This window comes from Peromyscus maniculatus, chromosome 7, assembly GCF_049852395.1.
Source record: "Peromyscus maniculatus bairdii isolate BWxNUB_F1_BW_parent chromosome 7, HU_Pman_BW_mat_3.1, whole genome shotgun sequence".
Lineage (NCBI taxonomy): Eukaryota > Metazoa > Chordata > Mammalia > Rodentia > Cricetidae > Peromyscus > Peromyscus maniculatus.
Genome location: NC_134858.1, coordinates 105,488,668 through 105,512,163, shown reverse-complemented (window position 1 = coordinate 105,512,163; position 23,496 = coordinate 105,488,668). Strand labels below are relative to the sequence as shown.

General features: G+C 55.1%; 1 protein-coding gene and 1 long non-coding RNA gene across 11 annotated transcripts in view; one reads left to right on the top strand and one right to left on the bottom strand.

Annotated features, from left to right (window-relative positions):
* The window catches only part of Cacna2d2 (calcium voltage-gated channel auxiliary subunit alpha2delta 2), a 132,527-nt gene that overhangs the window by 48,235 nt on the left and 60,796 nt on the right, over positions 1-23,496 (bottom strand). For all 10 annotated transcript variants that reach the window (XR_006074363.2, XR_013052933.1, XM_076576999.1 and 7 more), the window contains exon 3: positions 17,987-18,103. Coding sequence is in view for 8 of the 10 variants with exons in the window: in XM_076576999.1 (XP_076433114.1) it covers positions 17,987-18,103 (117 nt within the window). In the remaining 2 variants the exon portion in view is untranslated. The remainder of the gene's footprint in view (positions 1-17,986; positions 18,104-23,496) is intronic.
* LOC143274152 (uncharacterized) lies at positions 10,591-12,714 on the top strand. The gene is made up of 2 exons (XR_013052584.1): positions 10,591-11,496; positions 11,566-12,714. It is a non-coding gene; the product is annotated as an uncharacterized LOC143274152 (long non-coding RNA).

Here is a 23,496-nt window from a genome sequence, read left to right as displayed (position 1 = left end):
GAGAGGAGGAGATCTTGGTGGGTCCAAGCTCTTTCCTAGGACACAGACCAAAGCTGGAGGTGACAGGAGGGTCCCTGAAGGCCCAGCATAGTGGTGCCCGCCTTCAATCCCAGCACTTGGGAGGCAGAGGCAGACAGAGCTCCCTGAATTCAAGGCCAGCCTGGTCTACAAAGAGAGTTCTAGAACCGTCAGAGCTACAGAGTGAGACCTTGTCAAAAATACTTAAATAAAAGAGGGTCCCTAAAGAAGGTATATGAAGCTCTGTGTTCCGAACAAGGTCACCCAGGAGCTTTGAATCCCAGGAGACCCTTTCCACTGTTACTCTGCCTCCAGTACTGTTGACAGGCACAGCTTGGCACCCTCCGGGCACAGGGGACTGGGGCTGGGGTGCACTGCTATAGTTGAGTTGTTGATGTGATGATCACGGACCATTTGCAAGCAGCTGCAGAGGTTCTGTCCTTTTAAATTTTTTTTTTCCCAAGACAGGGTTTCTCTATTTAGTCCTTGCTGTCCTGGAACTCGCTCTGTGGACCAGACTGGCCTCGAACTCAGAGATCTGCCTGCCTCTGCCTCTCGAGGCTGGGATTAAAGGCGTGTGCAACCACTGCCCAGCTTAAATTTTTGTTTTACGTGTCTGAATGTTTTGTCTGCACATATGTCTGTATATCATATGGGCGCAGTGCCCACTGGAGCCAGAAGAGGGCTTTAGATTTCCTGAAACTGGAGTTACTGACAGTGGTTAGTAGTCATGTGACTGGGAACTGAACCCAGGGTCTCCAGAAGAGCAGCAGATGCTCTTAACCATCTCTCCAGCCCCCAGTGGCTCTGTCTTGATAGCGACCACTACGGGAAAGGGCCTAAGGCTCAAAGTCAGTCCCCTCCGCACTAGAGGAAGAGGTGGAGCTATGGGCTGGCCGGCCATCCCTGCACATCTGTAAAGGGCTTACAGGAAATGCTGTCGGCACCCTCATCCCACTTCAGAAAAGGAGAAACCCAGGCAAAGGGTGAGTGGCAAGGCTTGCTTGGAACATGGTCCTTCCCAGGGTCTGCTTCATTTCTTTGAACCCACATAAATAGGAGCTCCCCACATTCACCCAGCCTCGGCCCATTAAAATGATTAAAATGTTTTGGGGGGGCTCCAGGCAACTGCATTCAGAGCCCACTGCTCTGCTAGGGCTCTGCCCAGGACAGGGTCTTTCCCAGCACTCTGGGGTCCTATGTTGCTACCCGACTTTAAAGGCCACCCCCACAGGACAGCAGGGTCCTCGTGACTACGGTCTCTTGGCTCTCCACTGAGGGACACAAGGGAAGGCTGGTTTGTGGCTAGCTGGGAGTGGGTGAGAGGCTACATTCCGACTTCGTGACCATTACCTTCGTCATCCTGGGGGTGGTGGGCTTCGAGCTGAGAAAGAGGGAGTGTGGACATGTGAACATAGGTGAATGTATGCAGACTTGGAACTGTGTACACTCGTGAGCACGGGAGAGCGTATACCCACATGTACACGTACCCACATGGTATCCGGGTCTTAATATTTGGCCAGACAACTACCTTTGTGTCCTTGACTGCTTCTAAGGTGCTGGTAGATAGGGCTTTCTTCTGGGAGTCACTGAGCCCTGGCTCCGAGACACGCAGGCCTCCATCCTTGCCACTGAGACCCGGCCAAGTGGATTTTCCCGGCTAGGGCCCGCTTGGTTCCCACCCAGAGGTCCCCTCCTCCAATGTGACCTCAATCTGTCCGCTGCTTTTCCTCTCTCCTGGCCTTCGTCCTAGCCTCTGATCATTTTGTTTTGTGTTATCTCATCACAGCAAACACCACAATGCGGAATAAATGAAAAGGTGACCCTGAGGACTCCTCTCCTTTCTTCTACCGACTAACATTATTTGTGGTGCGTACTGGGTGCCAGAGACGCAGGAAGGGTGAGTGGGATCAGCCCCAACCTCACAGAACTCACAGTATGGGGGTGGGGGTGGGGCGTGGTGCTTCCGCTTATCTTAATGCCACCCCTCACCCCAGTCAGGCACGGTACAGCCAACAACAAAGAAACCTAGTGTGCTGACCCCAGGTGCCTCTGGAATCCCCACACATGACGGCCCCCCTCCCCCGCCCCCGACAGCCACAGGTGGTGGGGGATGGGGTGGCAAGGCCAGAGCCATTTGTTCATTTCTCAGAAAAGAAGCTCCAGGCAGAGTGCTCAGAGCCAACCAAGATGGCAGGAGAAGGGTCTCTGCCCAACCCAGGCCTGCAGCTCCATACCTGTGCCCACCAGGGTGGGCAGCATTTTTACAACACAGCCCGCAGCATCTGGTGGAGCCTGGGATCACACTGAAGCCAAGGTGCCGGGCCCGAACCCCTGCTCCCAGGAAAGGTGGGTAGACTGAGGGCACCATCCTGTGAATCTCAAATGCCACCCCTGGACAAGCTAGACTGCGTTCCCAGGAGGACTGACCTGAATGTCTTATCTCCTCTGGTTAAAATGCAAAACCCTGGATTCTCCCTTAGCTTTCGGGGGGGGGGGGGGGGGAGGGCCAGAGTCAACCTGTCTACTCAGTTAGGCCTGGTGCCTGATCCTGGCCCTGGCTTCTTATCTAATCCCTTTGCCCCGTTTTTTATTATTCATATTGTATACAAAAAAAAAAAATTCTACATGTTGCCAAATGAACTGAGGAATAAACCCAATTAGACTGTCTCTCCACCAGCCAGGCAGGAGCGGCTGCTTGGCGAAGTTGGACTGACTGTGGGGCCCTGTGCCGAGCCACCACCCCGACCAGACAGGCAGGCCAGCATCTGGCAGGCGCAGCCGTCTCCCTGGAAAACGAGATGCTTCTTATTGAGATAACGAATCGCTCCATTTAGATCCAAATTAACCTCCCCCAATTACCCCATTCTCTACCACATTTCACCAGATCGAACCCCTTCTGCCTGCACAGTCGAGTGCCCAGCCCTCCCCAAGGCCGGGTCATGTGCAATCCAAAGCCCGGGCAGCTCTGCCGCCTCAGCCAGGCCGGCAGGCAGGCAGGCACCCTCCCCACAATGGGTCACGTTTTCTTTTCTTCCTTTCTTTTTTTGGGGTGGGGGTGGATGCAGCTGCTGCTCCAAGGAGTGGGAATTTTTATTTTATTTTTTTTTTTTAGCTCGTTCTTTGAAATAAGGATGCAATATGGGATCAATTTTTGATGACAGTGAAGTAAAAGGGGAAAATAGTAGCAATTTTCTCTTCTGAACATGCCCTATTTAATGGAAGGATGTCAAGGTGGAGTTTTATATGGAGGAGAGACCATGTGTTCCCAGGGACACACGGTCAATCAGCGATGCCTGGCACGATTTCAGCTTGAGGGTGGCTAGGAACCCCTCCCCATTCCCTAGGGTCTCCCGTGAGGGGGTTACTAGGGGCCCAGATGTGGGGCAGGGAGAGACTGAGCTTCTGTCCACCCCCCCCCCTTACCTGGCTCCACAATGGACCCTCCTCGCTTTGTGCCCTGCTGGTCTCAGTCTGCATCGGGATTCTCGAGCTGAGACCCCAGGGAATCTTGTGTTAATTAGGGTTATAAAATCCTGCCCAGCTGCTGTCGCCTTTATGGTAAACCCAGGCAGCTGAGCTTTAGTGGGCCTGGGCTTCAGGGTAGGGGGTGGGAAGAGGGGGAGGAGGGGGAGGGGACTGGGTTGAATCCCTGGCTGTCAGGGTTAGGATAGTCAGCACACCCGGCCTGTTGTCCGGAGGCTCGGGATGGGGAGGCGGGGGCAAGCAAGGGGCTGTTCCCAGAAGCCGCTGAGGGGAACCGCCACGCCCCCACTCCAGCAGGGAAAGAGATAATTCAGTGGATTCAGACTCTGCGTGTGTGCACTCACAGTGACGTTCAGGTCCAGGGCAGAATGGACCAGCGGTCAGGGTTTCTACCTGGAAACCCACCCCCTAACTAAATTTACCAGAGTCCATTCAAGTCTGGGGTGCTCTCCAGTATCCCAATGGCACCATGGCCAATACTGGCCCAGTCCTCCAGAGGTCTAGTCTCCTGTGGCCATGTATCTTTCAAGGCCTTCTTCCCTTTGCAGTAGGGGGCAGAAGTGGGGTAGAAGGAGTACCCTGCGAAGGCAACACAGTGCAGACATCAGACTCACAAAGCCACTCCAGGCTGTGTGACCTGAAACAGCACTCGGGCATCCCGGACCCCCACAGGTCTGCACAGAGCTGTGGTTCCAAAGACACATACTCCATAAACACACCTCAGCCGAGGTAAGCCCATCCAGAGGACAACTTTGGTGACACACAGGAAGAAGCGTGCTGGGTTCTTTCTGTTGTGGCCCCCCACCCGCCCTGCCACTCACTAAACACAAGCAATTCGTATCCCAAATGTCACCTTCTAGTCTTTGCCATGAAGTCAAAGCTGCCACAAAAGGCCTTGCTCCCTCCTCCAGAGTCCCCGCTACACAGAGCAGACGTCAAGGGATGGGCAGGGCAGGCCTTGATCCAAAATGTCTGCAGATCCAAGGAGGGCACGTAGGGGCCCCTTGTCTCGGCACCTGCCTGTCAATGGACGCCGCCGCCGCCACCCAAAGCCGCGCCTGCCACCTCCCTAGCCTCCTTGGCTGTGGCCGGGCCTCTGAAATAATTAGCAATTCTGCTCAACAAAACGCAGGCCCGATGGGATAATAAACTCCAACATCTGTCAGAAGAGCGAGCTCCTATGGAATTGCCAAGAGAAACATTTTTCTCCTCATTCAATTCACATTTAAATCGAAAACAACCCCGGCAAGTCTGCGCCAGGCCTGCGGCGCGGGGCTCCAGGAGCCCACAAGCTGTTCCTGGGCCTGCGAAGAGGCTCGGACGAGTGGCGATCACTCACTCAAATTAACAAATCATTTTATTTAGAAATGAAGAGAATTTGTAAGTGACGGATGGCTTCAGGGCCACTGAGGAGAAAGGAAAGCCAGCCATTGGTCCCACACAAGGTAGGCAGCTCTGTCTCCCTAGCAGACAGGTCTTCCGGGGAACACAGGAACCAGCACGCTCCATTTTCACAGCTGCCCAGTAAGACGGACAAGCAAGGAATCACGCTGCCATTCTAAGGGGGTACACTGAGGGCAGTAAACGCCCTGGGTCCCTAGTTGAACTTGATGGCTTGAAAAGGACACAGGTATCACTCTGAGGGTGCCTAGCCAGAGCGGGCTCTATCCCAAAAGGAGCCTCCTTGGCCTGCAATTCAACCTTCGGGCTGTAGGAAGTGCTATGCAGAGAGGCCGGAGCCTTGTGGGACCTCAGGGTTGAATTTGGAAATGGAAGAGCTTTGCCAGTGTACTTATACTCCTGTTACAGGAGCTCCAGAGACTTGAGTTTCAGGCCCAGGGCTACAGTTAGACCATTTTTACATTGAAGGCTATGCACACTTGGATCGTCATGGGCCCTTTCATGTGTGGGAACCTCTGAAGGCCAGCTACCAAATACCAAATAAAAACCTATTGCTGGTAACAAAGCTCCAGACCTTGCCAGACTCCTCCTTAGGCCTCTACCTGTCTCCATCATACCTCCCCTTAGGACTTCGGAAGTGCCTGGACACTAACATCAGGTCCCTCTTTCAGGCTCTCACAGGACTTAACTTCAAACAGGCACAGCCACCTCCTGTGGGAGGCAGGGGTATTTTTTTCCCTTTTTAATCACAATGGTCTCAGAGCCCAGTAATTATTTCTTAAATAAATGAATGGATGGATGGATGTAAGGGCCTTGGCTGCCTAGACATGTGTGAGACAGGGGACACTGGATGTCTGTTTATTATGACACATTGTCATATCCTTACCCTTCTGCATGGACCATTCCTTCTGCCCAGAACGTTGTTCCTCTCATTCCCCTCCAGCCACTGCCTGGGCCTCTTCAGCTCTGTCCCCCTCATTTTGCATCCTTGTCATTGTTATGGCTACAGCCCACTCTGAACCAACGCCCCCACCCCAGTGTTGGGAATTGAACACAGAACCTCACACATGCTAGGCACGCCCTTATACCACTGCTACAGCCCCAGCCTCGGACCAGATTTTCTCAAGTCAGCTGGGATCTGGTTCCTCTTTGCCCTTCCTTGGGCCTCGTTGGGCCTCTTGAGGTTGAGGGCATGACCCACCTTTGAGAGCTTCCTGGCTGGAAATGTCAGGAGCTATTAAGACAAATCTAGAAGGCACAGAGGGGCTTGTAGAGGGCAAGAAGACAAGATGGGATGAAAGGACTGTGCCCTAAGAGACAAGGTGTCGAGGGAGGCGGAAGGAACACTGGGCTGATGGTGAGGTCTGGGGCCTACCGGAAGTGGAGACTGCAGGCACGGGTTTTGTCTGTAAGTGTACGGTGCCCAAACCAAGTTCACCTGGAAACTTGTACAAGGCCGTGTGGCTGCAGCAGGAACCTTGAAGGAACAGAGCTGTGCCTTTTCTCAGCTCTCCCAGCTCTCCGGACTTTCCTAGCACGCTTGGGGGATTAACAAATGAGTAGAGCTTGGAGTAATGGGGTTCAGGGAAGACTGAAATACGCCACAGTGGGAGGAAGAACACTGCCATCCCTGGTTGGGGAATTAATGTGTCGTCCCCCGTGTCCCCCCCCCCCCCCGCCCCCCGGCAGAGGAGCGCGCAGATGGCGGTGCTGGAAGAGGCAAGGCCGGACACCCAGGCTCCTTTCCTACGACTCTGCCATCCCTAGAGCCCCTGTAAAGGGAGCAGGTACTGCCTGGGGCTCAGCAGGGCTGGACCGCCAGCACAGGCACACAGTAGGTGCTCAACAAGAGTGACCTTTGCCTTCCTCAAGAGGCTGCCAGGATTCTGATGCCTGGCCTCAATCCCGAGTCTGAGGTTCAGGGCTCCCATTGCCCTCTGTCATTTCTCCCTGCGCTGCCTCTTCCTCCACAGTCCCTCCTGTGTGCCGCTCCCTACCGTTCCTGTTTGTGCGTGGGTGGGGGTGAGGGCGAGCCTGTCTTCCCCAGTCCCTTCCCTGCCTTATTTTTTTGAGACAAGACCTCTTATTGAACCTCGAGCTGCCCAATCGGCTAGACTGGTTAGCTAGCAAGCTCCAGTGATCCCCCTGTGTCCACCTTCCTAATGCTGGGATGGCAGGTGTGTGCCACCATGCATGGCTTTTACAGGGGTGCCAGCGGCCTGAACTTCGGTCCTCTCACTGACACAGCAAGCATCTGGCCAACTGAGCTATCTTCCCAGCCCCTGTTCATTTTTTTTTTAAATTGATAAATAAATAGCTCAGGCTATCCTCAAATTCACTAAATAGCTGAGGATGACCCTGAACTTCTAATTGTCCTGCTTCTACCTTTCAGGTTCTGGTATTGCAGGCATTTGCCGCCATGCTTGGTTTCTGCCTTTTCTAAAGGGCTCACAGGTTTCTTTAAGCCCCCATTCCTGTGGTGATCGTTCCCTTAACTTTCACTTTCAGGCTAGCTGGGGTGGTCTCAGGGTCTAATAAGCAGGGGCCATGTAGGGTGTCTCAGGTGGGATGCCAAGGGCAGCCTAGAAGGTGTGTGAGTGAGTGTGTGTGTGTGTGTGTGTGTGTGTGTGTGTGTGTGTGATTCTAGCTGAGTCTCTATCATAGGCCCTTCTCTGGAGCCTCCTGGCTGTGTCTATTTCCACGGTTTCAGGCTGGAGCAGGAGAGGGAGGTGCAGGGAAGGGATTGCCTAGAGGTATGCAAGCCTTTGGTAAAGTCTCTGTTCCTCTCCTGGCTGGGGCCTGCCTGGCTTGAATTCTGAGTTTCTAGGCACGTAGGGGCTTACGTGGGGATGGCCTCTACCTTGAGGGTGGAGAAATATAACTCACTGGGAGCGTCTCAGGGCAGTACATAGATATCCCTGGCCAAATCTGTGAGTTTATGACATGGTGACCAGGGATATGGGGGGTGGAGACTCAATTCTATTTCCTGGGCTAGGGAGAGCTTTTGGTAGAGAGTATCTATACTAAAATTCTCTAGAGATGCGGCCCAGGAACTGCTTAGGAGTCACAGTTACGGTTTGACACAATGAAGAACTTTTAAACAATTCGAATCGCGAAGCAGGGAGCTGGAGACAGGGTGGCATCTCTCTCCAGAGTCGGCATGGATGAACAGGTCACTTGCCTGGGAGAAGGAGCCGTACTAGCCCCTCCAGTTCTATAAATTAAAGATTCTGATTGGGTTCCCTGAGGTCAAGGACCTGTATCTCCAGCATCCCTGAGGCCTTGATCTTGTGAGCCAAGATCTGACAACGTGCCCCTGAGCTCTGAGTTGGGAATTTGACATGTGATGCTTCGGTGACCTAATTGGTGACCTTGAGACCCATGATACCAGCCCTGGGCTGTAACTTGCTTGGTAGGTTTTTCTTTAGCTTGCGACCCATGGACTCACATATGACCCTAAGGCCACCACAGCTAACAGCGCCCTCATAGAGAAGCAGGAGGCCCCTCTACTCAGGGAAGCCCTGGCCTGTTTAATGGGCACATGCTGTGCTCCCGAGTGACTATGCAGGATGTAGTGGTGGCACACACAAGGCCCCCAGAAGCTCCACTTTGAACATGACATCCAGGTCCTCAGAAATTATTCCCCTGGCAGAGCTGGGAAGCCACGGGGGGGGGGGGGGGGGGTAATCCTCCTTGGGGCTAGGGCCTGGTTCCCAGGATCTACCACTCAGACCCAGACAGGCCTGACTTCCACTGCTTGCCTTTGCCCATCCTGCCTTCTAAGAGGAAAGTCACGGGGAAGTAAACCTTGAAGGGAGAAAGGAGAATGTTTTTAATTAAAAGTTTAAGAGAATTCACATCCCGAGGGAATCACAGCAAGAAAAGGCGGGGAGAGGCGGGGCGGGGGAGCAGAAAAGTAGGCCACGCCAGCTCAGGCTGCAAGCCCAGTTCTTCCAGTTGCCTCGTGCACTGCCCAGCATCGGCGGGCTGGGCCCTGTGCAGTACAGGAATGGGGAGACAGGGCTGGGCTCTGACGGCCAGCCTGGAACCCTTCTGAGTAAAAGCTTAAAGCTGGGCATGACAGCACGCAGTAATAATACTAACACTCGGGAGGCTGACGCAGAAAGAACATCAATTGGAGGCCAGCCTGGGCTACCTAGTAAGACCCTGTTTTAAAACAGAATCAGCACAAAATCAACCAACCAATTGGCTTAAATTGGGGACTGCTCCCTGTGTCCAGCGCCAGACATTTCTGATCTCATGAAGATTGGGCTTGAGGCTTGGTTGGAGCCGTCACGTGGCCAAGGCCTGGGGCCATGCAGCCCACTGTGGAGTTCTGCATGTATCTCGTCCACAGTCGATGGCTCCAAGGAGCCCCTTGCCTGAGGACTTCTGCATCACCTCGCCTACTTACGCTGCACTTGCCCACTACACACTTGTCTATCACATGCTGGGTACCTTTCTAGTCTGAGCCCCGCGACTGGGCAATGCCTGGGTGTGAATAAAACGGGTGGAGACTCTTGGGAAGGGTCCGTGTCGTCTCTGTCTCCTGACATGGGAGGGCTCTAACAACTGATTTCCTTCTACTTACCAGGCTGGGGCTGGGATGTATTAAGGGGGTCACTGCTTGTGGGGCCCTGTGTGGAGGAAATGGGGCCGAAGCTAACCTATGAGATGTCCCTGCACCCAGAAGTCTCTCTCTACCCCTTGCACCCTTTACTGGGAGAGGAAAAAGTGAAGGGGAAACATGACAGACGCAATAGTTTGCAAAACGAACTCCTTACACGGCAGTCACACAGGGAGATGAGATTAGCAGAGGAACAGGTGATAAAAAGAAGCCTGGTGTACACACGCGTGGCAGCAAAAGGCCAGTGTTCTTTGGAGACTGTGGAACTTGGTACTCCTGCTGAGACTTGGAGAATGGGGGCAGTGGCCCCCTGAACTAGACCAGAGTCACAAATCTGGGTTGTCACTACTGTTCCCCGACTGTGGCTTACCTGTTGGCCGCAACTCTTCTAAGTGGCTGGGCCCCTGGAGCCTTTCTAAAAGCTGGCTAGAAGCAGGGCCGTGGGGTCCCCAGCTCTGAGAGCCAGGGCTGCAAGCGGCAAGCTCCAGAGAGCTGACAGACAGCTCTGCTCCCCTGCAGGCCGGAGTGTGTGTGTCTGCTGCAAAGTTACCCGAGACCCTGGGCTTTGAGAGAGCTCGTGCTTGCTTTCACCTCTCCTTGCCCGTCAGCATGCCCGCTGCACTCCACGAGCTCAGGCTTGCCTCCCGACGAGGACCCGCGCACACGACCATCTGAGGAAGGTGGGCGGGAGAGAGGCGGCAAGGCTGCCCACCTCCCGACCATTCCTATGGATTCTCGGGGTTTGGCCTCACTCTGCAGCCCACCCCCATCCCATATCTCCCGCCTCATCCGTGTCGGCACCAGGAAGTGTCACGGACCCCACCTCTTCACCCCGCTGCAGTCAGCCCACCCTGGCTGCCCCGTTTGATCCCGAGAGCCCTCCCTTCTTCCCCATTAGGCTGTAGGCCTTCGTCCCCTCTCCTGACACCCACGATGGCCTCTGCTTTCCCTGGAGCACCCCCACTTCCTGTGTTGGAGACTTAGCGGACCACTCACTGCAGAGCTCAGGGACCTGGCTCCGCCCCGCTCTTTCCTCTTTCAGAGCGGTTTCCCCTGCTCTCCGAGGGGCAAATTCCTCCTTTTCTTTGACCCTGGCTTCAGTGCCACTTTTCTGTGCTTCCAAGCCACTGGGGACACCTTTCCAGAGAACCCCAAAGTAAAGTGGAGAGAGCCACCTTGTCAGGCCCCATCCCAGAGTCCAAAGTCCAGAGAAGGCCAAGCCCCTCTCCCTGAGGCCTCCACATGCAGTTTGTGGTGTCTCGCTCAGAGGGGATCACTCAGTAAACCCACCAGGTGGACTCTTAGCACCCATCTCACAGGTAAGGCAACCCAGCAGAGAAACGGCCACCCGAAGGAACAGAACGCCCTGAGGCTGACATGGCAGTGTTGTGGCTGTGACCTCACCTGTCTCTCCACCCAGGTGCCTTGTCCTGCCCTGGAGGACTGTGTTCCCAGTGAGTCACTCTCTAGCATGTTTCTGGAAAACTTTCTCCTTCACTGTTCTCTGGCCCGCTGTTCCCGCCTGTTTTTGAGAGCGAGCCTCAGCCCTCGCCCCCATACAGTGCCTCATTCCCACGGTCTGGTATGGACACCAGCTTCCCTGGTCCACAGCCTCCTGAAGTGATGGTGTCCCTTGCCTGGCTTCTGCCCTACTGGCTGTCTATTCTTCGGGTCACCTGCCTGATGCTTAGGCCTCTTTTAGGCTGCTGGACCTGGTGACTGGGGACACACAGGAGGAGGGGGTCCTGGGGTTATAGGAGGTCAGAGGGACCCTGCACAAAGGGCTGGGGAACCCTGCACTTAGCCTCAAAGCCTTGAAGATCGCCTCTGCCTGGAAGTCCTGAGCTGTGTACGGGGGAACTTGCCTTCTCTGGTGCTGTCTGCCTCATCATATTTGGCATTCCTATGGACAAGGCATGGGTTGTGGGTGAGGAGATATCGTTCACGGACCCTGAGCCTGCCAGGTAAGGGCTGAATCCCAGGTTCCTGGGGGGCTGGAGGGTGCAGCCTCATGTCTTCAGCTATCTCCACAGCTCGGCTCCAGCTGGTGTTGACACAGCAAACACGGGATGACTCCCATTCGCTGAGGAACAGAGTGGGCAAACAGGGAGGCTGTAACAAAGGGCCGGCCGCCGTGACCAGCCTCCCAAACACCAGCTCCAAGGCCTGTGCCCGAAGGCAGGAAGCACTTCGAGCCCGGACAGCGGGAGGCACGGAGGTGGGAGTTGGGAATAGGGTTCCTTGTCAAGTCCCCGTAAGAGGGAGGGCTGACTGGGTGGGGCTGGAGGTCGCCTTCTGGTCCCTGAACTTTGGTGTTTCCTCTGTGTTCTTCCTCCCGTCCTCTCTCCCTTCCCTGGCTAAATCCTCCTCTTCCTGGGTCCCTCAGGCTCAGCCCCCAGTTCCACACACTGTGCCATGGATCACAACACTGTCACCTTCAGCAGACCGCGCTCCCTGAGGTCTGTGCCCACTGTCCCTGCCCCTGGTGACATAGCACAGTGCTCACTAACAGAAGCCGAAGCAGGGGCACCTGAGACACCCAGAATCCTGTGACTCGATAAGCCTGTCACTACCCCTGTGTCATGTCTACCACCCCCAGGTCAGTGACACCAACTTCTGACCCAGTACTTTCTCCCATAGGCACCCGCTGTCCCCAGGGAGGGGCTGCCTATGGCAGAGCTTGAAGCACAGAGACTAGGTGAGAGTCTGCTCCTGGAGCACGCTTCGAGAGCGGAGCACGCTTAAGGATGAGCATTAAGCATTCCAGAGATGAGGCAGTGAGTTCCATCTCTAGCTTCGCCTCTGCCACCTCGCCTCTTCCCTGCAGTGGAAACTGAGGCACGTGAAATCTGCTCACACTCCTTACTAGGCCAGGGCTGGACTAGACATGGCTGGGCTCTCCCTCCTTTTCGCCTCTGACAACGCCTCCTGTCTTCTAAGACTCAGTTTAAATTGCCGCCTCCTCCAGGCTGTCGCCTTAGACTTCTCAGCTCCATGGTGGCTAATTTGCACACAGACCGCCCATAGGTTATTGTCTGTCTCCTTGAAATCTGGGGCCCAGAGGGTCAGGATCACTGGCTGGCTCACTGCTACCCTCCCCAGCCCTCACACACAAGGATTTCAGAACAAAGGGCCACATGCTATTAAAAGTCAATTAAATTTCTCACTTCTGTGATCTTAAATTAGTCTGGTTTGTCCCTGTGGCACCCGTGGGTCTTCTCCTCTGCCTCCTAGGATCTCTCCACTCGCCAGCTAGGACTCCCAACCCCCACCAGTCCCAGAAGAATAGGCACAAGCAGAGGGGATTCTCCCCCTGAGTCTGGGCCCTGCCTGGGGAGTGGAGTACAGCGCTCCTCCTTGGGCTCAGGGACCATTTCCTCCATCTTGTTCGCCCTGAGTCAGGGCAATGCTGTTTCCTGGCCTAATACATCCCAGCCATCAGCCCGTCCCTCTGACCTTCTAGCTCTGGGAGAACTCAGCTACAGGGTGTGAGGGTTTCATCTCCTAGACCTCAGGGATGCTGCACCCCAACCGTCAACCTCTTCCTTTGATTAGCAGATGCTGGGGAATGGCAGCGGCTCTTCCGGGCCTTTGTCTCTGGAGATCCCAGGTGAAGAGCCTACCGCACAAAGACAACTTGAGACCAGAGGAGGCCAGCTCCAAATAGACAACCTGGCCTTTCTGGAGGCCCAGTAGGTCGGCGTCAGCTGGGCAGGTAAAGATGAAGGAGTGAGGAGACCCTGGGAGCCCTTGGCTATGCTCCAGCCACACTGTACTTGCACGGCCCCCCAGTGACCCAGGGGGACTAGCTCTTGGCTCCATCAGTACAGCCCAGAGTCCTCCAGAGCATCTCAGGCTCTCCTGGCCATCCAACCAGGATGTAGGTAGGCGAGGAGGGCTCCACACTCACGTCCACTGGGAACTGGGAACAGCGCGCCTTTCTCTTGCTCATGCTGACGATTGACTCCAAGGACAAGGATGCTTGGGTGTGTGGAGAATGGTCACCCACTTCTACACACATTCAGGCCACCTCCTCTGAGGACCCTTCCCTGACCTCTATCCCTAAATGGTGGCTTAGGAGAAACCTCATTGCTACCTGGGCTCCACCATTCCCGCCCCACCCCTTTCTTCCTGGCCACACACATTGAAGGTGTTCCATGGATGCCCATTCACTAATCCAAGGCATCCTTATCCCCAGGGGCCCCCAGGCGGCTCCTCTGGGTGGCACCTTGCCAGGAAGCAGCACTGTTTGGGTGAGGGGAGAATAATCAGCTCTAAACGCTGCAATCAGGGAGAAAAGGCTGCTCGGGCCCTTGGCGCCTACGCCTGCGCCTAATTGGCTCCACGTGTCTGCAGCTCCTTTCAAGAGCGGGAAAGTGGAAGGGTCAAGATCTCTTAATGTTGGTAATGGAAGGGAGGCAGAAGCCACTGCCAGCCCCACATAAACACCTTTTAATTGCTCAGAGAAGGGTGGGCGGAGGCAGCGGGTGCCCCAGACTCCCTTGCCTGTCAGCCCGCCTTTACCGGGCCTGTTTCGAGCTTCCCGGAACTGGAGTCTGACCCCAGAAGCTGAGCTCCAGTGGGATCCGGAGCCACAGTCCAGCGTCTGTCCCACAGATTCTTACAAAGCTCCTACTGCAGGCCAGGCCTTGGCAGATGGCTCGTGGCCTGGATTTCCCAGGACCAACCTATGTGCTGAACCCTCGTCAATGAATGCACCACCCGACCCAGCTGAGCTGGCTTCTAGCTGCCTCAGTACCCAGCCATTCCCTTTGCTGCCTCCTCCAGGCAGCCTTCCCTATTGCCCCTTCGGAAGAAAGGAATGTTTCTCTTGCTGAGGCTGCCCTATTCCCTCTGCACTGCCTGTGGGACGTCTGTTCATGACTGTCACATCGCGTGTGCCATCTGACCCGGAAGCACTAGGCCGTACTTGGAGTGGCGTGCTACTGGCATCTAGTGGGTAGAGGGTAAGGATGCCACCAAACACCCTCCAGTGCTTGGAGCAGGCCCTGCAAGGATAGATCCAGTTCCAAGCGCCTGCCTCCGGTGCTGAGGGTGAGGAGAGGTTCTGCCTGAGACGAGGCTTTGGAGAGGAAGCAGCAAAAGTCAGAACTGGGAGGAACCTGTCCGTCCTCAAGCCCCCGGCCTCCACCTCCTGTCCCTTCGAGCACCCAGCTCAGCGCTCCGTTCCTAAACAGACCCGGCCACACCGCCAACGTGCGTTGGCTAATTGGGTTAAGAGGCCATTAGCGGCCAAAGCAGGGCGGCTGCGCTCAGAAGGGTTTTTAATTTTACTCTTTAAATGACGCTAATTCCGCAGAGGCCACTGATGGTGGGGGTGCTGCCCACTGGAACCCCCAGATCCAAGGCCAGGGCTGTACTTCCCCCTGCCCCACCCATGTGAGCCTTGTGGGGGCCCCTGGGAGGGACACTCATTGTCTAAGAAAGAAAGTGAGGGAAGAGGGATTTGTCCAAGGTCACTAGGTCATCACAGGTCAAGGTCGTGTCAGAGGAAGCCAATGCCTCATCTTCTTTTTCCTTGGTCCGGTCCTTCTCTAGACAGCTAATGCTACACGGTCACAATGGTAGTACATACGAGGGTGCTGTCAGTTTGTATGGCCTGAGCTTCTAGGTTCCGGAGTTCATCCAGGCCTTCCCACTGCCTCTGGCTTGTCTGAGTTGGAAGGCAAAAGACCTTCCTGCAGCAGGCTGCCAGTTTCCACACCGATGTGCACAGTAATCTGCTTTGGCCTGGGTGCCCTGTCCCGGGTGCCCTGTCCCAGGTGTCCTGACCCGGGTGCCCTGACCCGGGTTCTCCCATTCTCTGGCAATTAGCTCACCAAGCCATCGTGCCCTGAGCCTTGCCTATGGGCTTACCTCCCACTTTATCCAAGACCTCTTCTCTAAACCACACGGCAAAGGTGCCAGGGGTGGGTGGCAAGCAGCAAACCCTTCAAGGACACTGTCCTTTATGAATGACAGCTCCTGTCCTTTATGAATGACAGCTCCTTGGAGGTGTGAAGCTAAGGTCCTGGGCAAGGAGGCCGCTCATGCCTTTAGTTTTATTTACGTTTCTGAGACATGGCCCCTTGATGTTGGCAGTTGGTTTTGAACTCTGGAACTCAGGCAATCCTCTTACCTTAGCCTCCTGAGTAACTGGCACTGTAGGCCCAGAGAAGGAAGTTAGGGACTGAGAGGGAATGGTCTTGGATATGAAGGTAGGAACACGGCCTGTCCTTCCCTGCTGCATCTTCAGGTTTATCACGTGGTTGGCCCTAAGTGAGTATTGGCGGCAACACCAAGGGGGACGTAACAATGAATAAATGACCGTTCCGAGAAAGGGGCTGTGTGCCAAGTCCTCAGTTGAGAGGATGGGGACCTAACAATCGTGCTTCAAATCCGCCCCAGTTCTCATGGTGTACCAGAAGAACTCAGGCACCTTCTTGTCCCTTCCGGGGCTCAAGGCCCTAAAAAGCCCTGGCTCAAAGGCCTCGTCTCCTCGGTAGTTGAAGTTTCAAGACAGGGTTCCCTCTGCATGTCCAAAGCAGAGAGACTAGCATGATGGACACTGCTTGCTTGTGTTTGTAAGGCCCTGAGCTGGCCTGCTTCTATCTGACCGGACTTCCGGTCAGGAAACATCTGACAGACCCTGACTGGACAATGCAGTGAACTTGTGTCCTGCGGGGCTCAGCTCCCTCTTTGCAAGCCCCAAATTAAGATTCAAGACCCGATCAAGGGTTTTCAACTGGACTACTGGGTGGGGTCCAGGGAGGGAGGGACAATGGAATGGGGGATGGGGGTCAAGACCCCCCAGGCCCTTCCTCTCATTTACACTCAGGCTGCACACAAATGTGGGAAGAAGAAAAGGACCAGAATTTAATTAAAAGCAAATTTAAAACATAATGAAGTTCAAAGCTTACTTTGAACAATTAGAACCAAGGGGTAGGCGGTCCTTCTGTCCTCTGGGGTGTAGGGTGAGCCTGCAACAGAAGGAGGTGCTGGGGTGGCAAGGGTTTTCCCTTAGTGCATGCCTCGGGACTGTGGGGAGCCCCAGGCCGGGATCTGAGTCAGGAAGACCTGTGTTCAAACTCTGGTTCTCTTATGGACTGGCCTGACACCTCCAAGCCTCAGCGTCCTATAAGAGGAAGGGGCAAAGACTTCCTTTTGGGGTTGCTATGAGAATGACTTGTGATACACTGGCCACATGGCGAGTGCCTTTCCCCATCATTCTTCCACTGAACATCATTTTGTATTTGGCACTGACTGTATACCAGGGAAAGGAGGCAGATATCTGTCCTGTCTGTCAGGCAGGGATGAGTATGTGGGGTACAGGATGAGAGTTGGACTAAGACTCCAAGCCGATGGCCATGCCCCAACCCCTCTGCTATTAGGGTTGGTTGTTCCTGTAGTATCGGGTTAAGGGGGCGTGGGGAACGACAAGGCTGTGGTTTCGGAGGAGGATGGCGGGGCCTGGGTTCTGGGAAGCTTCCACTGCCCCCATTCAGCCCAGCTCAGCCTCTACCAAGGTAACCCATCCTAAAGTCTGTGAGCAACACCTCCAAAGACTTGAACATGACCTTTTCCACATATCCCTGACGCCAACACTAATTTGGGCTGGCAAGCCAGATATGGTAGTATATGTTTATAATCCCAGCTCAGGAGGCATGGGCATATGAGGCCAGCCTGGGCTACATACTGAAACCTTACCTAAAAAAAAAAAAAAAGTTTGATCAAGACAGCCACATTCTGTAAACTGGGAGGGGCCAGGAAAACCAGGAAGCAGAGTGCAAACTTGGGGTCTGGAATGGGGGAGGGGCAAGGAGACAGAACAAGGTAAAATGGGATACATTTGGGAGGCAGTGGGATATAGGTGTGGTATGTTAGCTGGGTAGGTAAGCACATGTTTAATACAAGTCGGGAGAGATCTTTGGTCCCTACAGCTGAAAACTGGCTTTGCCCCTTCTGTGGCAGACTGTCTTCCAGCTGACTTCCCTTATCTGTGACAGGAGATCCAGGGGTCAGAACAGTGTGCCGCTAGGCGGGCTGCAGGAACCGGTGGGGAGGGCATCACACAGAGGCAGCCACAGATGGGGAGGGCTGGAGTCCCTGCTCTGACCAGACCTTCAATATTTCTCTGCCTGCTCCGGGCCTCAGTCTCCCCATTTATACTCAGAGAGGTTGCAGCTCTCAGGCACTGGGTTTCCATAAGTGGTAAGGCCTGCCAGGCTAGCCTGACAACGCAGGACTGCCTAGGTCTGCCAGGTCACCTCACATGCAGCCAGACCCAATTACAACTGCCACGACCGCCCACAGCCCTCCCCGGAGCTGTAGCTCCCGCTGAAATTCAGGGATCCACGTGCCCTGTGACGGCGAGGGCTGGAACACTGCCTTCGGTCAAGGTCACTCCACCTAGCCCTCCTTTGATGTCCTCATGCTCCGGACACACTGGCCTACCTTCAGGGCCTGCACCTTCCTGTCCAGCAGGCTCTCAATGTCCCCTGCCACCTTCTCCACCAATTTCTGCGGTTCGTTCTCTTGGACTTCAAAGAGGTTCCGGTTGTCCTTGTAGATCTAGAAGGAAGCAGAGGTTAAGGGTGAGGCCAGAGTGGTCCATAACTCCCATGCCAGGGCCTCACACACTGTCACTGCATGCACAGCTCACTTCAGCCCTTATCCCTATAGCACCCTAGCTTTGGCCCTCAACAAGCCTTCAGGAGCTCAGGGGAGGGGAACACAGGGCCGCGGCTCCATAGTTTGCATCTGGTATGAAGGTCCAGTGGGGGCTAGTTGGTGGCCGGTATGGGTGCTTGAGGGGTCCAAGTTTGCCTTGTCTGAGCCTCAGGGATCTCCTTTCAGGGGCCATGAATTGTATCCACTGTTAGTTCCAAGTGGCTATGAGCAGCAGAGGGGAAGGGTAGGCTGGATGGGAAGCAGGAAGCAGGGTATGCGGCGAGGGAGACGGAGCTAAAAAGCATGTATCATAAACCCCATCCCGACATGAATACGCTCTCACACATGTACGCACGTGTGCATACCCACAAATGAATCTCTTACGTGTGCAATATGCATAGCTACTCCTCCACAGAGCCCCGGGCAGTGCGCTTCTTTTGCGGGTGCTGCCCTAGGCCATTTGCAGAAACTATGGAGAGTTCTAGGAGCCCCTTGGGGGCCCCTCTGCCATTCAAGGCTCAGAATATTGAAGAAGAGTTGATCTGCCCATTCCCCTCCTTAGGAGGAGGAGTCTGAGTACACATGCATGTAAATGGATGGCTAGCACGTGACGTGGCTGGACACGCCATCTGTGTGCACATGCCAGCATGTGGCTTTGGGGTGGGTGAGGCTAAGTCCTCTAGACACAGCCTGGGAGCTGGTATGGGAGTCTGGGAGGCAGATTTCTGCAGGTGTCTTTGTTCTTGCTTGGGGTCTTGGGTATGTGCATGCATATGTATGCGTCACACACCAGTAAGTGTCTCCAAGCCTGACCTGGACCTTGCATCCTTTCAAATGATTCCAGGAAGTTTGTTCCAAGTTGGCTCCTCCACCACTAGAGGTCAGAGGCCCAGGACCCACGGCAGAGCCTTGCCACCTGGCTGTGCAGAAGTGGGGGCATGTGGAGACAGAGAGGACTGGCTGGCGGTGAGGGGCAATAAGGAGGTGACAGAGGCGCCTGATGAGAGACGGACAGGCAGGGTGTGATAAGGTCGGAGAATGACAGAAGAGGTGTTGAGATAAGGACTCTGTCATCTGACAAGACGATGGGCTGGGGCTGGGGGCTGGGGAGCCTTAGCCTAGCTGCCTGCCCAGTGCCTGGCAGCCCAAGGGTTACAGCAGCGCACAAAGCAGGCTCAGGCAATCTTCTCCTCCTGCTGCCATCCCCCATCCCTCTCAGCTTCTCTTTTCTTTTTGTCCTTCTCTTAGAACAAAATAATTTGTGGTGAAGTCGCTCCTTCCTACGGAGCTGTGGCAATTAGGGGGTGAACGGCAGAGCCTGTTTGTTCAGCCAGAGAGGGCTGAGGCTCGGAGTGGACACCAGGGCAGGCTGTCCCATAGAATCCAGGCTCAGCCTCTGGTCCTCAGATGGTCCTCTGTGATGGAGGCAAAGGAGAGGAAGAATCGGAACCCAAGGGTTGCAGAGAAATACAGGGAGCCGGTCTCCTACATCAGGGAAACTGAGAATCAGACCGAAGAGCACAATTCTGGACACAGGACTGAGTGTCGAAGGCAGGCTCCATATCTTTTCTGACCCATCCTTCTCAGGTTTGGAGGTTTAAAACACATCCCCCGCCTCCTTGCTTTGGACCATGATCTGGGCTACACAGTTGAAGCAGCACCCAGCCAATTTGTGCCAGCAGGGGGCGCAGCTGCCTGGCTTCATCAGGGCCAAGGGATGAAGTTCCTATACATTAGATTCACTTGTCAAGGTCATTCCCAGGCTCTGAGGCTGCGCCATGCTGGTTTCCTGACATGTCTTCTGGAAACATCTGGGAACCCCTTTCCTATGCTTACAATACACTTTGAAGCCTCTGTGGCTCCTGGGTTGGGACCAGCAGAGCGAAGAGATCTAGTGTCAGGGCTATACCTCAGGGTCCCAACAGGTGACACAAAGCTTGGAGGCTGAGGTTCTTCCAGAAATGAGTGTTCGATCACACACACACACACACACACACACACACACACACACACACACACACACACACAGTCCTTACAAGCCAATGAACAGCACAGTTCATGTCCTTGGAAACCTGCACTGGTGTCACCACGGCTCCTGTTTAAGATCACCAAGGCTGAGGAGGTCATCTCGGTCCCCTCCCTGCCTCCACTCTTCTGCTGGACGTGCCCGCTGAGAGCTGTCCAAAGCCATCAGCTTTCATTCCTGAGTAGCCAACCTCCTTCTGAGTGTTGCCCAAGTCCAGCCCCACACCCTCAAGTCCCTCCCTCAGCCACCTTGTCTTTTTCCCTAACACCTCAGTCTCAGCCCTGGAGGTGATAACAGAGGAGTCCAGACACCAGGGAGCCACTGATGGCGCACAGTGACAGCTAGCTCCTTTGCTGTCCCCGCAAGCACCCCGGGGTCCTGTGTGCAGAGGACGCTGAACAAAGGCATATGCCCAGTTCTGCGTTTCAGAGCAGAGTTTTGGGACCTAGGTTTCACCCCTCCACCTCTGCCTGTGTGAGCTCCCAGAGCCCTGCCTGCCTCTACCAGGCCTTCTTCCTGCTCTACTTCTACGGAAGGACCCACGATGGTGTCCTTCTGCTGGCCCCCAGGGCCTGCAGGTGAGGCCTCTCGGGACTATTGCTAGCCGACCTTGCCCATGCCATCCCGACCACTCTGTCTTCTCATGTGCTCTACGTCCTGTCGGGATGAGGAAGTGGATTGTAAGGAGTTTCTGGTGTGCTGAAGACAGAATGCTAGTGGCCGCTCAAGCTGTCAGCCAGCCAGTCCCCAATCCCAAAGGAACCCTGATATGCAGCAGCTCCTGAACAGAGGCAGACCTCTGACGTCTCACACTTTCAACATTCCTTTGGACCTGTTCCAGCTGCTCTGTTCCCTGGAAGGGCGCTGAGCTCCGCCCTGAGCCCCAGGGAGATACAAATGGCACAGTTCAGCAGGTGCCCTTCCCCAGAAAGGAAGTCATCTCCACATTGATATGGGCCAGGACGCTGCTTTCCAGCATGGACCCAGGAGGGAGCCCAGAGAAAGTGCAGTGCCTGGACCCTGCCAAGGGCTAGCTCCCCACCAATCCCAACCCTTAGCCTTGGGACCAGCTGGGGCGTGGCAGAAAGGCCAGGACACAGGGTACAAGGCTTCAATCACAGCAGGGCCACACGCCTGCTGGTTTCCTGGGCCCAGAGACTTATCTGGAAAAACCACCGTTCCCACAGCAATGCTGCCTCAGTGGTCCCCACCTTTAAGCACAGAGCTGGTTTGAGGTGAACAAAGGGGCCAGTGAGGCCACAGGCTGCTGCAGCTCCTCAGCCATCCATGGTAGTGGGGCAAGAGGCAGGGGCTTCATCCCATGGCTGGGGGGGGGGGGGAGGGAGAAGGTGCTGGGATGGGGATGCAGGCAGCCATGTAGGCACATGGCAGAGGGCCAGAGGAACATGGCCTGCAGGGGTGGCTAAGGCAGAAGGGACCATGTAGGAGGCTGAATGGAGTCCCTCGTTCTACATATCATGGACTTCTATCAGGTACTTCTAGTCACTACTTTTTAAAATGTGTTTGTATGATGGGCAAGTGTGTACAGGTGGAGGTCAGAGGTCAACGTCAGGTGGCCTCTTCAATTGTTCTCCACCTTATTTTGGGAGGGGGGCAGGGTCTCACTGGACGTGGAACTCACTGATCTGGCTAACTTGGTTAGCCAGCCAGTCCCAGGGCTCCTTCTGTCTCTCCAGGGTCCCGGTGTTTACAAAGGTGCTAGAGTTTAACCTCAGATCCTCATGCTATGTGGCGGGCTTTTGACCAACTGAGCTGTCTTCCCAGGCCCTACCTACAGTAGCGACTCAGCAGGGTGCCTTTCCACCTTTAGGCTAGCTCTGCAGTCCCTTTGGGGGCCCCAAACCCTCTGCCCAGCCTCCTGCTTTCTGGGGACAGCCTTTCATAGATAAGCAGTGAGCCTGAAGGATGTCTGTGGAGCAGCAACCTTGGATGGGAAACCTGCACACTTGCAGGGCAGAAGGAGCCAGCCCCATCCGCAGACGCTAGGAGCATTCAAAAAGCTACCAGAGGAGAACAAAAACCTCAGGACAAGGGGCGTGGACCGACTCCATCAGAGGCATTTCACAAAGTCCCAGAAAGCCAGCAACAGTGGGGCCCAGACCTGAGCCAGGGTGAGAAGGTTGAGAAGGGAGAGGGAGGAGGGAAGAGAGAGGAAAGGTGGGGAGGCCAGAAATAGTCCCGTTGGCTTACCCGGGGCAGGTGCTTCACATACTCGGCCTCACTGATCCTTGATGGCTCAGGAAGACAGTCCATTCATGTCATCCCCATTTAACAGACAAAGACGCTGTGGGCTAGAGGTGAGGTCCCACAGCAGAGCTTGAATCTGAACAGGGCCTGTCTGAGGCAAAGCCCTTGCCTCAGGGTACTTTGTAGTTCTGCCCCGCGCTTCTGTCTCTAAACTTGAAGGTAAGACTTTTCAGGAAGGGGCATAAGGGTTTGAAGGGATGAGCTGGGAGTTTGACCAGCCAGAAAGGAGCTTGGGGCAGACACGATGATGCTGAAGAGCTGGGAGCCAGTGGAGAGGCAGCCACCCCAGAAGGGAGGGGGCGGGGGACCGGCAGAACCAGCTAGATCCTCTAACCAACCACATAACCCTGCGAGTGAAGACAGGCACACTCTCGAGGCTTCTCTCCGCAGTGAAGGTGAATGGGCCCTAATCTCTGGAAAATTAAATCAGAAAGAAAACGGAACAAGAAAGATTTGATGCAGGCTTGCCTGCGTCTGTTTGCCTCCTCAAAGGCCCAGGCTCAGCGTGGGGCCCAGAGAGGAGCCCCAGCATCCCGGCCCCCGTTCTGAGCCTGGTGTTCCCGGTAAGCAGCTGCTCTCTAAACCCTCTATGGCCACACCTCTTGGTGTCCGCTCCTTTGTCTGACAAAGAACAGCCAAGGTGGGTGTCTTAACTACCCGGTCTTTCATGCTACCAGGCTCCGAATGGGGAGGGGCAACAAGTGGACTCGATGGCAGACCAGACCTCCTGGGGAAGAGGCTCCTGGGGTCCGGCACTGATGATGGGTATCCACTGCTAGACTGGGCTGGGCTAGAGACTAAGGAAGCCACACCTGAGGGTCCTTGGTAGCTCAAGGCCAGCAAGGAGGTAAGGAGAGCGGAGGACAGTAGTGACCAGCTCAAGTTCCCCTGAGGCGGGCAGAGTGGAGGCAGCGTGAGGCCCCAGCCTCGCCTCCGGTAGGCTGCTCAACCAGGCTCCTATCTTCATCAAAGGGTCATGACACACCACCAAGCATCCTTG